This window comes from Gobio gobio (assembly GCF_949357685.1).
Source record: "Gobio gobio genome assembly, chromosome: 17".
Taxonomy (NCBI): Eukaryota; Metazoa; Chordata; class Actinopteri; order Cypriniformes; family Gobionidae; genus Gobio; species Gobio gobio.
This window is the reverse complement of record NC_137110.1, coordinates 6,251,653-6,264,190: the sequence shown is the minus strand read 5'-3', so window position 1 is coordinate 6,264,190 and position 12,538 is coordinate 6,251,653. Positions and strand designations below refer to the sequence as shown.

Sequence of the window (12,538 nt, the reverse complement as noted above, 5' to 3'; positions counted from 1 at the left end):
TGATGTTTTAGAGATTCACCCCTTCACTGTTGAGTCCTTTTTTTCTGCATCCTGGCTGATTTGTAGATTGTATGCACAAAAAAACTAATTTCCCATTAATTTCCTATGGGGGTCATTTTTGACCCGAAGGTCCTGAGTGTGACTCTTTTTTTTTACGACCACTTAGACTTTTCAAATCCTGTCCCCAATTTTTTTGGGTGTTCATATACCAAGTACCAATGAAGCCACCTAATTTCGGACCATTCCGATGAAGCTACGATTTTAAAACGCATATAAAACGCAAGATCCACTATAGTGGTAAAAATGTGCTATTGCGTGATAAAAATGCTCAATGTGTCCACCGGATGGCACCGATCTCATTTAAAAAATTGCTTTCATGAGGCCTAGGCTTGACTCTAAAATGAAATAAAAAATAAAATAATTATATATACTGTATATACATTTTTTATTATATTCAATGGGAAAAAATGGGTCATAAGTATTGCATAAATATTAATTATAAATAATAAAATGATCTCAAAACACCAAAAAAGAAGAAAAAAAAGATTTGAGTAAAATCAGTGAAATATATTTTTGTTCACAAATATTTTTTCTATCCTAATCCTGCCTTCCGGGTCATTTTTGACCCGAAGGTCCTGAGTGTGACCCATAAATGAAGTTGAAATTATGTGAATGTAAACAGCTGAGAAAGAAAACGCATGTAACAGTGTAATGGATCTGTGCGTCAGGTCTTAAAGTGACAGCAGCCTAATATTCCTGCTGACAAATTATGAGATAATATAAAAAAAAAAATGATATATATATATATATATATAACAGTTTTTCCCCATGGTATCAATGTCAAAACTGTGGGCAGTAAAAATGCTGAGTGGCTAGTAACTTTGGAAAACCACTAGCAAAAAAGTGAATGCCCTGGTTATATTCCACTGAATTCTGCAGACATGACACAGAAAATAGAAAGGAAAATACAGTAATATAACAGTAGTAATATAGTCTCATTTAATCAGACTTAAAGTCCATATTACTGCCAACTGCCCACTGATGATTATGGAAGTGAATTCATGAGGGGACAGAGTTCCTGTTTAAAATGTAGAGGATTTCCATCTTTTATCCAACTAATGGATTCCACACGCTATGCAAAATTCATACATAAATGAAGTGGGATTTTCTGAATCTATGGTTAATAAAAGTCCCCCAGTGAATCTCTGCAATTTATTTCATGGTGAATAAATCTGAAAACAATGATAACAAACAGATTGTCACGTTTTGAGTTTGAGTTTGATCAGTCTTTCTGTTCTAATTCTTTAGCATGTTAATTAGTTCAGTTCATCTTCCGTTCCCTACCTGTTTGTCACCATGGTCACTAATTAATTAGGTGCCTCAGTTCAGGTCTAATTCGTTTCTTCCTCTTTTTGCTCTGTATTTAATGCTGCCTTCACATGCTATCGGAATGATTGTAAATACGAGTTTCCTAGGTAAAAATTGCAGATGAACGCCATCTGATGTCGAGTTTACCACTGGTTTACCACCAAATTCCTGAGATAGACGTACCATAAACTCAGGTAGAAACTGATGTGACGGGTATGATGATTTATTTGTTTCCCCCCCCAAAAAAGCTAGATCCTCTTGTCTTGTCATTAATGTAGTGCATATTTACATATACGAGTAATCACTTGAAGCGTATTGTATGTTTGATACACTGCGAAAATAGACTGCATTGGACCAAAATGACAGAATCAGCAGAAATCTGGATATAAATGTTTATAGTGCATATGACACTAGATATAAACCTGCTGTTCTCCATGATTACAAGCACTTGAATGCAACAAGCTCATAATCACGACTTCTGAATTATGAAATTTCCGATAGCATGAAGGCAGCATAAGCCCTCGGTTTCAGTTAGTTCCTTGTCTTTGTGCAACGTGGTTGTGTTTCTCCTCAGTATTCTCCTGTTTATTAATCAATTAAAAGACTATGTTGCTTACTTCCTCGTTGTGTGCTTCAGTATCAGCCACATATCGTTCTTGTAACAAACAAATGAACAACAATCGTAGAGAAATTAGCGGAAAATGTCTACAGACTGTGATGCAAATTTCTGTCCCCCTAAAAGTAAATGCACAAAATATTCATGAATATTGTGTTTGCCTGTTACTAAAACTCTGAATATCGTTCAGAGATCTCATAGACCTGACAAACCCAGTGACCACAGCTCATTGCATCAACCTCGTCAACACGACTTCTTTCCTGCAGACTATGATACACTAATGTCTGCTATTTTTGACAAATCAAGGGTACTTGAATCTCACCGTCTCATGATACACGACAAATGGTAAATAAAAAGCGCACTCTCAACATTAACCCAGATTTAGACCTCCCTCCAGCCGTCTCCAGACCACACGCGCAGGACTATGAGCCCATTAACCGAGTTTAGCTGCTCTAGAGAGCTAGGGGTTACTGCTTCTCTTAACTCGAGTGCTTGCGACTCAACCCTTTATTGATGGAAATGAAAACAACACCATGGCGGGAGGGGGGTGAGATGTGCACTGGTTTTCCTCCATCCCGTATGGGGCAGAACAGGCGGTTTATCTTCGTTAGAGGTGAAAACCTTCCCCTCCACATCAGCACAGAACGACAGATCCTTACTTTGATTTATTTAGAGAGAGAAAAACTGATTTTTACTTACAAAAAACTACTATGGTGATACCATGGTACATCGATGTCAAATAATAATACCATGGCACTGAATTATAATTTCTATATAGTATTTACACCAACATTTAAAAGTTTGCGATCAGTGTGAATTTTTTTTTTTTTTTGAAAGAAGTCTCATACTCAGCAAGGCTGCGATTATTTAATCAAAAATACAGTCATATTGTGAACTATTATTGTAATTCAAAATAACTTTTTTTTTTTTCAATTTTAATATATTTTAACATTTTATTTTATTCCTGTGATCAAAGCTGAATTTTCAGCATCACACTCTAAAAAATGCTGGGTTAAAAATAACCCAAGTTGGGTTGAAAATGGACTAACCCAGCAATTGGGTTATTTTTTAGAGTGTATGAGAAAAAAGTTAACATGACTTTAAAATCATAAATACTAAAAATAAAATGTATTTTGACATTTAAATTCAATTTTGTGCGGTGTTTCTATTTATTTGATTTAATATAACACTCTAAAAAATGCTGGGTTAAAAATAACCCAAGTTGGGTTGAAAATGGACTAACCCAGCAATTGGGTTGTTTTAACCCAGTGGTTGGGTTAAATGTTTGCATAAAACAACCCAATTGCTGGGTTAGTCCATTTTCAACCCAACTTGGGTTATTTTTAACCCAGCATTTTTTAGAGTGCATTACTCCAGTCTTCAGTGTCACGTGATCCTTCAGAAATCATACTGATATGATGATTTGCTGCTCGAGAAAAATGTATGACTACTATCAATGTTGAGAAATTTTTTTTTGTGGAAACCACATTTTTTCTGTATTCTTTGATGAATATGATATTAAATAGAAATCTTTTGTAACATTATAAATGTCTTCACTGTCACATCCTGGCTGAATAACTGTATTAACTTTGTTCTTGAAAAAATCGTACTGACCCCAAACATTGTACATAATACTATGCAATTACCTTACAATCATGAATTACCATGCTATCATGACCCTTACAAAGACGTGCATTGTACATTGATGGTAATATTATGGTACTTTGAAATATACAAAGTGACAAAAAATTTATTTAGCATGGTTTTTATATGGTACTTTATCATGGTGCTACCATGCTAGATGTCTAAAATACCATGATAGTATTGTGGTATTTTTTTGTAAGTAGTGCAAAAAGCCATTGTGTATTGCCTTTCATTATATTCACAATCCATGGTAATACAATGGTATTTTTTTGTTAGTGCAGTATAACTTAAAAAACTGATGTAAAACTTTACTACAATGGTTCAAAAACCATGGTATAATAGATTTCGTAATGTTTCGGTGTGCTTAAACATAAATAACAGCACCCGCAGAGAGTGCAAATATCCCTGTCCATCACTCGTCCAAAGAAAAAACCATCAGACATGTTCTCTCTGTGAACAAAAGTGGGTGGTTTGTTTCCATGTAACTCCAGACAGGAAGAAACGAGACACAGCCGAGGGGGGAGAGACATCACGTCATCGCAAACTCACAACATGTCACGCAAATTAAACAAAACAAAGATCAAGAACTAAACACCCGGCGTGTGTAAAAATGTTCCGCTATTTACTCTTCCTCATTTGCATGGAGATAAAGAAAAATAAAGAAGCAGGAGGACAAAAGACACCTTCCTTTTACACATCTCAGTGTTGATTAATAAGGAGCTGTTGAGGATCTTCTCTGTCTTACTTTCCCTGCGCCTTTCATATGCACACTCCTATTTTGTCAGCAAAGCAATTAATTTCTGAAAGGCTTTGATGGTTTGATAACAGGAGGCTGTTGTGCAGAGAAATGAAGGAAGTGGAAAGTGAGAGAGAGAGAGAGAGAGAGAGAGAGAGAGAGAGAGAGAGAGAGAGAGAGAGAGAGAGAGGGTGAGGGGGGTTAGGGTGGGTGGTTTGAGAGAGGAGGAGGGGGGGGGGGATTGATCAAAAGTATGGATTTTGATGCAGGACACATCCCAGGTAACTGATCTGAAACCCACTGCAGTGTGTGTGTGTGTGTGTGTGTGTGTGTGTGTGTGTGTGTGTGTGTGTGTGTGTGTGTGTGTGTGTGTGTGTGTGTGTGTGTGTGTGTGTGTGTGTGTGTGTGTGTGTGTGTGTGTGTGTGTGTGTGTGTGTGTGTGTGTGTGGACTGGTAATCATCACGTTATGGGGACAAAATGTCCCCACAAAGATAGCAATATCCGAAATCCTCATCCTTGTGGGGACATTTTTAGGTCCCCATGAGGAAAATATCTTATAAATCAGACTAAGTGATGTTTTTTGAAAATGAAAAATTGCAGAATGTCTCCTGTGAGGGTTAGGTTTAGGGGCAGGGGCAGTGTAGGGGGATAGAATATACGGTATGTACGGTATAAAAACCATTACGCCTATGGAAAGTCCCCATAAAAGATGAAAACCAAACATGTGTGTGTGTGTGTGTGTGTGTGTGTGTGTGTGTGTGTGTGTCATACTTAGCAGGCAGCTGAGGTGTTCTTATAAGCATAGATCAATGAACCACCCAGAACTTCATTGCATACAGTAAATATATGTGTGACCTAGTGGCTGTAACCCGCTGGTTCATGCTCACATTAACTGAAACTAATGTACCATGCTTTTTATATATGATACTAGCAAGGATGCTTTAAGGATGTTTTAAACATATATTTAATAATTTAATACATGTAAAGTTATATTCATAATTTATAATCTGTCTGTTTGTCTGTCTATCCATCTACCTCTCCATCTGTCTGTCTACCTGTCCGTCTTTCTGTCTATTCGTCTACCTGTCCGTCTGTCTGTTTGTCTGTCTATCCGTCTACCTGTCCGTCTGTCTATCCGTCTACCTGTCCATCCGTCTCTGTCCGTCTGTCTATCCGTCTACCTGTCCATCCGTCTCTGTCCGTCTGTCTATCCGTCTACCTGTCCATCCGTCTCTGTCCGTCTGTCTATCCGTCTACCTGTCCATCCGTCTCTGTCCGTCTGTCTATCCGTCTACCTGTCCATCCGTCTCTGTCTGTCTGTCTGTCTGTCTATCCATCTACCTGTCCATCCGTCTCTGTCAGTCTGTCTTGTCTGTCTGTCTATCCGTCTGTCAGTCTGTCTATCCGTCTACCTGTCCGTCTATCTTGTCTGTCTATCCGTCTGTCCGTCCGTCTCTGTCTGTCTGTCTGCCTATACGTCTACCTGTCTGTCAGTCTGTCTATCCATCTACCTGTCCATCTGTCTGTCTATCCGTCTACCTGTCTGTCAGTCTGTCTATCCATCTACCTGTCCATCTGTCTGCCTATACGTCTACCTGTCTGTCAGTCTGTCTATCCATCTACCTGTCCATCTGTCTGTCTATCCGTCTACCTGTCCGTCTGTCTGTCTGTCTGTCTGTCTATCCATCTTTCTGTCTGTCTTTCTATTCGTCTACCTGTCCGTCTGTCTGTCTATCATCTACCTGTCCGTCTGTCTGTCTGTCTGTCTATCCATCTTTCTGTCTGTCTTTCTATTCGTCTACCTGTCCGTCTGTCTGTCTATCATCTACCTGTCCGTCTGACTGTCTGTCTATCCGTCTACCTGTCCGTCTGTCTGTCCGTCTATCCGTCTACCTGTCCATCTGTCTCTGTCTGTCTATCCGTCTACCTGTCTATCCGTCTACCTGTCCATCTGTCTCTGTCTGTCTATCCGTCTACCTGTCTATCCGTCTCTGTCTGTCTGTCTATCCGTGTACCTGTCCGTTCGTCTCTGTCTGTCTGTCTATACGTCTACCTGTCCGTCAGTCTGTCTATCCATCTACCTGTCTGTCTGTCTGTCTGTTTGTCTATCCGTCTACCTGTCCGTCCATCTGTCTATCCGTCTACCTGTCCATCCGTCTGTCTGTCTGTCTCTCTGTCTGTCTGTCTATCCGTCTACCTGTCCATCTGTCTGTCTATCCGTCTACCTGTCCGTCTGTCTGTCTGTCTGTCTGTCCGTCCACCTGTCCGTTTGTCTGTCTGTCTATCCATCTACCTGTCTGTCTGTCTGTCTGTCTATCCGTCTACCCGTCCGCCTGTCTGTCTTTGTCTATCAGTCTACCTCTCCATCTGTCCATCCTTCTACCTCTCCGTCTGTCTATCCGTCTACCTGTCCGTCTGTTTGTCTATCTGTCTGTCTGTCTGTCTATCTGTCTACCTGTCCGTCTGTCTGTCTGTCTGTCTGTCTATCCGTCTGTCTGTCCGTCTATCCGTCTATCTATCAAAACACATCAAAAGAGTGTGTATGTGTTTTTATGAATATGCTTTAATTTATACATTTATAATTACATATCACATAGCAATTAAAGCAATACACGTTGATATACTATATAGTGCATATGACGATATATATACAATATGTTTAATGTTTAAAATTTGCATGTTATCATATACAGTATATTGCAAATAACTTTTCACACTATCAAAAACTAAATAAAAAAACAATACATTTTTAACCTTTTATTGCTATTAGTTGCAACTCTATTTCTATCTTTATGAGTCCAAACTCTTCTAAAGCTGTGAATCAAGAAACTTGCTTTCCACACACAGGGTCTTTCCGTGACCCTTCCGCTGTATTCATCTCCGCACCTTCCCTTTCCTGCCTCTGAGCTCTTTGTCCTAAGTCTAATTTGTCTGAATCACTAAAAGCGAGGAGAGGAGGCATACGGCTGCTCAGATCTCCCGGATAATTCTATTGGACGCTTCTAATTAAATCAATGAGGGCTATTATAGCAATTATCCAGCCAAATGGGACTGCATTGTGTCCGCTCGATACATTTAGTAAATTCTGTCAATCTTCTTATCACCAAGATGGCACATGCAGTAACCCCATTTTAATGATGTACCTGAATATTCGCAATGTCTCGCATGTGGTTTGTCATCCTCATCAAATCAAAGAGATTGCGAGGCTCTTTTGTGCCTCCAGCACACTCAAATACACACACATTAAAGCAAAATCTGGCCGTAATTTGTTTTTGTCATGCTGTGACTTCGTTTTTCTGCTTGTAATGCAGCTATGTATTGACTAATAAATAATTGATTTTAAAGAGTATACATATAAACAGTATATATACAGTGTTATATATACATCCGTTTTATTGGGTATCCTCACAAGCACAGTCTTAAATTAGTTAAAGCTACACTGTGTAACTTTTTTAGTTTATTCTTAGCTAAAAACACTTAGTTCTTTTAAAAATATATGTGCTCATTACTGTATATTTACTTCTTTCAAGTAATAAAGTATTCTCGTAAGTTTATAATATGCCATTGAAAATACATATGGGTGAGGGGTTCGAATGCGGGTCGTCATGTTGCCCCTCCATCTTGAAAGTACATTAGCCAAAGAGGGACATACCCGTGAATTCAAACTTCGCCTTTCGCGTTTTAACACTTGATGGCACCGTGTCGAATGTGGACGTGGTCGAACTGGAAGCCATGTTAATCTTGGACTAAATCGGCCACTGTAGGAGTTAAAACGAAATCGGAATTGAGAGGAAGAGAAACTAATATTCACTGGATGGTCATAAACCTTTTACCCGCTAGATGGGGGAAAATATCACACAGTGTAGCTTTAAATGAAGTCTTAAAAATGAATGCAAAGAGTTTTGAAATGTGTGTCAGATAGATCCGCGTCATGTCTTAAGGTGACGGCAACCTAATAAACCTGCTTCTGTGATGTCTGTCATTAATGATAATCAAAGAACAAAAGACTGAATAACATTTGTAGCTTTAATAAGAATTAATCTATATTGAATTAATAACTTATGTTTGATTACTTCAATTTCTGTATATATCCTACCTGTTAGACCTAACTAAAAATCTTAAACTTACATGGTTACATGGGTCAAAAACAACGAAAACATTACATTTGTGTGCATTTTGACAGGGCAAGTAAAAATCTGAACCGGTCTGACTGGGCCAACAGAAAAAAAATTATTGATGTGTAGAGATATATTGATGGGCACAGGTAAATGTGACATGTATTATGGTTTTATGTGAAGATTGTTTGCTTAAGTTCGCTTAAATTAAAAGTTATATTACACTGTAAAAAAAAAAAATCAGGTCTCCAATGGAAATTTTCTAGTGACCGATCACATCTAAAAAAAAAAACTTTTAGTTGGCCAAATTGAATTTCTGGGAATTAAATTGCATCAATTCACAGAAATTATATTTGGCCAACTGAAAAATTTAGATGTGATCGGTCACTAGAAAATAATTTCAATTGGAGACCTGAATTCTTTTTACAGTGTATGTAAAACCTAATAAATGTTAAAAAATATAGCTTTCAATTACACTGTAATGCTGAATGCCTATAATTAATAGCTAAAATTGAGAGAAACAATTATTTTTATAAGTATTGGTATCAGTGATACTGGCCTTCTTTCATAAAAAGATGCCATTACAACCAATATTTAAAATATAGTTCTCTCTTTACGTTGTTTCTACATTAATATACATACACATACACATACACATACACATACACATACACATACACATACACATACACATACACATACACATACGGCTCAATCCGAGGGGCGGGATAAACGGTTGTCTTTCAAATTCCCTCTGCACCCAATAGGATAGCGCTACAACCAACCAGAGCAACGAAGAAGGTGAAGCGGAGCTAGTTGATAGATTAAACTTTCGCCGTATCCGGTCGGCAAAACTCTGAACACATCTTCCTTTCTTAAGAAGGACTTCAGTGCCGTTCTTTGTTCTTTCCTCAAAGAAAAGCTGAACTCCAAGTCTTCCAGAGTCATGGCCAAAGCCGATTCGAAAGACTGCTGTAGCACACGGAACCGCCGCAACTCTGCCGTCATTGTGTATAGAGTCGGTGGGCGAGCTTAACATAATGTGATTGGCCAGACCAGAGTTTGATTTTTCCAGCTCGCAAGCCAACGGAGAGTTGCTAGACACCCTGGCTGCAAATTACATTTGCTCCCGTTAGGGTGCGTCTAGATTTCTAGGCTAATAATGAGGCTGTCCAACAAAATTTCCTGCAACAGAAAATAACTTCCTGTGCAAAAAGTATACTGCTACCTAATTTTACCACAGAAATACACAAATAAAGATAAACTGTACTTTGCGTTGCGTTAACAATCACCCTTGTTCCCTACATGTACAGGATAAAGTCAGATTGTGTGTCAATATGGGAAAGTCACTCAAAACCTTCACATCTTCTGTAGATCTCGCATCTCATTCAGGCAAATCAAATCAAATAATAATCTATATTATATATAACATTTTCATATATTACACTATTATTTAAAACAAATACATTTAAAATACATATAAAATATACATTTAACAGTTTCTCACCTCATAGAGAGTAATGATTCCATTAGTTTCATTCGGGGCCTTCCATTGCATGAAGATTTTCTCCTCGTACGGGCCTGTCTGGATGGACTCCATAGGAATGGGGCCAGGAACTAGTGTAGGCACACAAACAACACATTTAGCATTCTGGGTTGCATTTAAAAACGTTTAGTCAACCGTATTGTATCTATAATACCATTACATCAACACCTTGTTTTGAGAACAGGGGTGACGTAGGGTGACAGAAATGGCTTGTGTTGCTGGGTAGAAGGTAAGGTGGGGCGAGCAAAGATTGGCTGACTAAAGATGTAAAACTATGTCAAACACACCTCAGCCGCAAAATTCGAAGTGTGAATTGTAACAGCTTTTCCACCCTTCGGTACCGAGAGGTGTTAACAAGTGCTACGAGTACCACTGCGCGCATATGCATGTGTCTATTTGCATATTTTTGTGCGCACATCCCCTCTGGCACACATTGCAAGTTTTCCAAATATACTCTTGCTAGAACATCATTAACACCCTAAAAACCTGTTTTCAAGATGTCATCATCCATACAGAGCTTCATCCTGCTCTCATTTGCCAGCATAGCATTTTCATTGATGCTATGACTTGACGATTCTATAAATCAACATGCAAATGTGCTAATCGGTGGCAGTTTGACAATAGCCCATGCATTATGTTAACTTAAGGCTAGATGTCTTTCGTTTCTCAGTCTTGGTTAGTGTCTTTGACTTGACTGTTAGTGATGACACACTAATGAGTCAGACTGTTCCTGACGGTGTGTGCAAAAAGAGCTAATGACTTAGCTAAAAGGCCGTTTAGTCCAACTTAGCAGCCTTAGCGCTGTTGTTTGCCTTGCACTTAGTCGTGGCTAATTGGGAGGGCAGATTAAAGAGATGAGCGTATAGCAGGGCCGTAACGGGCGAACGGGAGAGCCGCCTCGGGCACAAACTGATTAGCTGGCAGTCATCTTGAGAGCCGAAGAAAAGAACTAAAACATCTATTGTTCATGTAGCATTTCATTTACACGGACACAACACAGACACCTAAACCTTTGAGACACTATTATTGCTCGGCAATCGCTGCTATTTCTTTGAGGAAAAGCTAATCTGGCTGTGCTTTTATTTTGGAAATCGTATTAATTTCTCATAAGACATCTCATTCCATTCTTTCTGTTTATTTCTCGTGCATGTAACTAAGTTATCTTCAAAATGAACCATAATTAAAAGCTGAATAGTGTTAGGCATTTATTCTTCAATGGGAAGACTTAAATACAAACACTTTTACTGTTTCAACTGAGATCTGAAAGGATGCATTCTTAAAGCATGAACATCATTCCACAAAATTATGATTTTATGCAATAATTATATTTTCATCCAAAAGTTTCACTGTTACTGAACAACAATTGAATGGGCATATATGACTTTTAGGGTAACATTTTATTTTAGGGTTCAGTTCTCACTAGGGCTGCACAATTAATCAAATTTGTACTCGTGATTACAATTACAGGTGCCACAATTATGTAATCATTCAATAAAATGTAATCGCAATTACAAAAAAAAGTCCACTTATATTATTCTGTGTACTTAAGATAACCTGTAGAAAGAAAAAAAAACACCTGTTGTTTTCCCAGGTTTTTTTTTTTTTATTTTTAGTATAAGATTATAATACAATGCATATTTATACTTATATGTAAATGTATATTTGACTTTTAAGGCTTAATGCTATAGAATAATCGTAATTAATAATCGCAGGTTCAGTGCACGCGTGTAACCTTACCGAACGGTTTCCGGGTGCAATCTCACAGTCGGCTTGCGCAGAACACGCTTCAATCCGAGTTCCCACACGAAAATATTAAGTATTCAGTCCATTTTATCACGAAATTCAAACGATAAATGGCGTTTTGACGGTCTATATGGCGTGACTGGTCACTTCATGATCACAGTTCAAGCGGCCGCGCGACGCGCACGCGCGTGAACCCGATCATCTGTGAAGGCAATCGATCATCTCTTACTAAAGAATAAACATGAATGACCATCTGAAGTTATGCTGAGGATACATTACAACTTACTGTCATGTATAGGTATATGTGGTGTAATCGCTAAATCAGTGTTTCATTGGCGAAAAGACGTCAATATAACTGCTTGTAAAATGTCATGTAACGTTAGCATCACATTTACCTCAGGCAGTCATTCAGTGTCCACAGAATTTTATTCACTAGAGAAATCAACTCTTTCACTAAATATATGCTCTATATTAGCCTATATATTCATTATATTCTACTTAACCTGTTATGTCTTGATTATTTCATGCATGTTAAATAAACCTGTTATGAAAATGACAGACACTGTGTATAAATTATTATATTTCAACAACGAATTGGAGAAAAAAACTATTTTATAATTAGATTTAGTTGTTAATGCAAAAACTGCCTTATATGAAGTTTACATGTTTGTATACAATGTGTTATTTGAGTGTTGATTATTAGACCTTAAAATAAATAGCAACTGAATTTAGGCAAATAGTTTGGGCTCTATTTTGTTAACCTTTAATA

At 38.0% G+C, this 12,538-nt stretch overlaps 1 protein-coding gene across 1 annotated transcript in view; it reads right to left on the bottom strand.

The window, feature by feature from the left end:
* ptprt (protein tyrosine phosphatase receptor type T) overlaps positions 1–12,538 on the bottom strand; it is a gene marked incomplete at its 5' end in the record, with an annotated part of 383,008 nt that overhangs the window by 142,459 nt on the left and 228,011 nt on the right. The window contains one exon of the mRNA XM_079841650.1: positions 9,988–10,097. Within this exon, the coding sequence (XP_079697776.1) occupies positions 9,988–10,097 (110 nt within the window). The remainder of the gene's footprint in view (positions 1–9,987; positions 10,098–12,538) is intronic.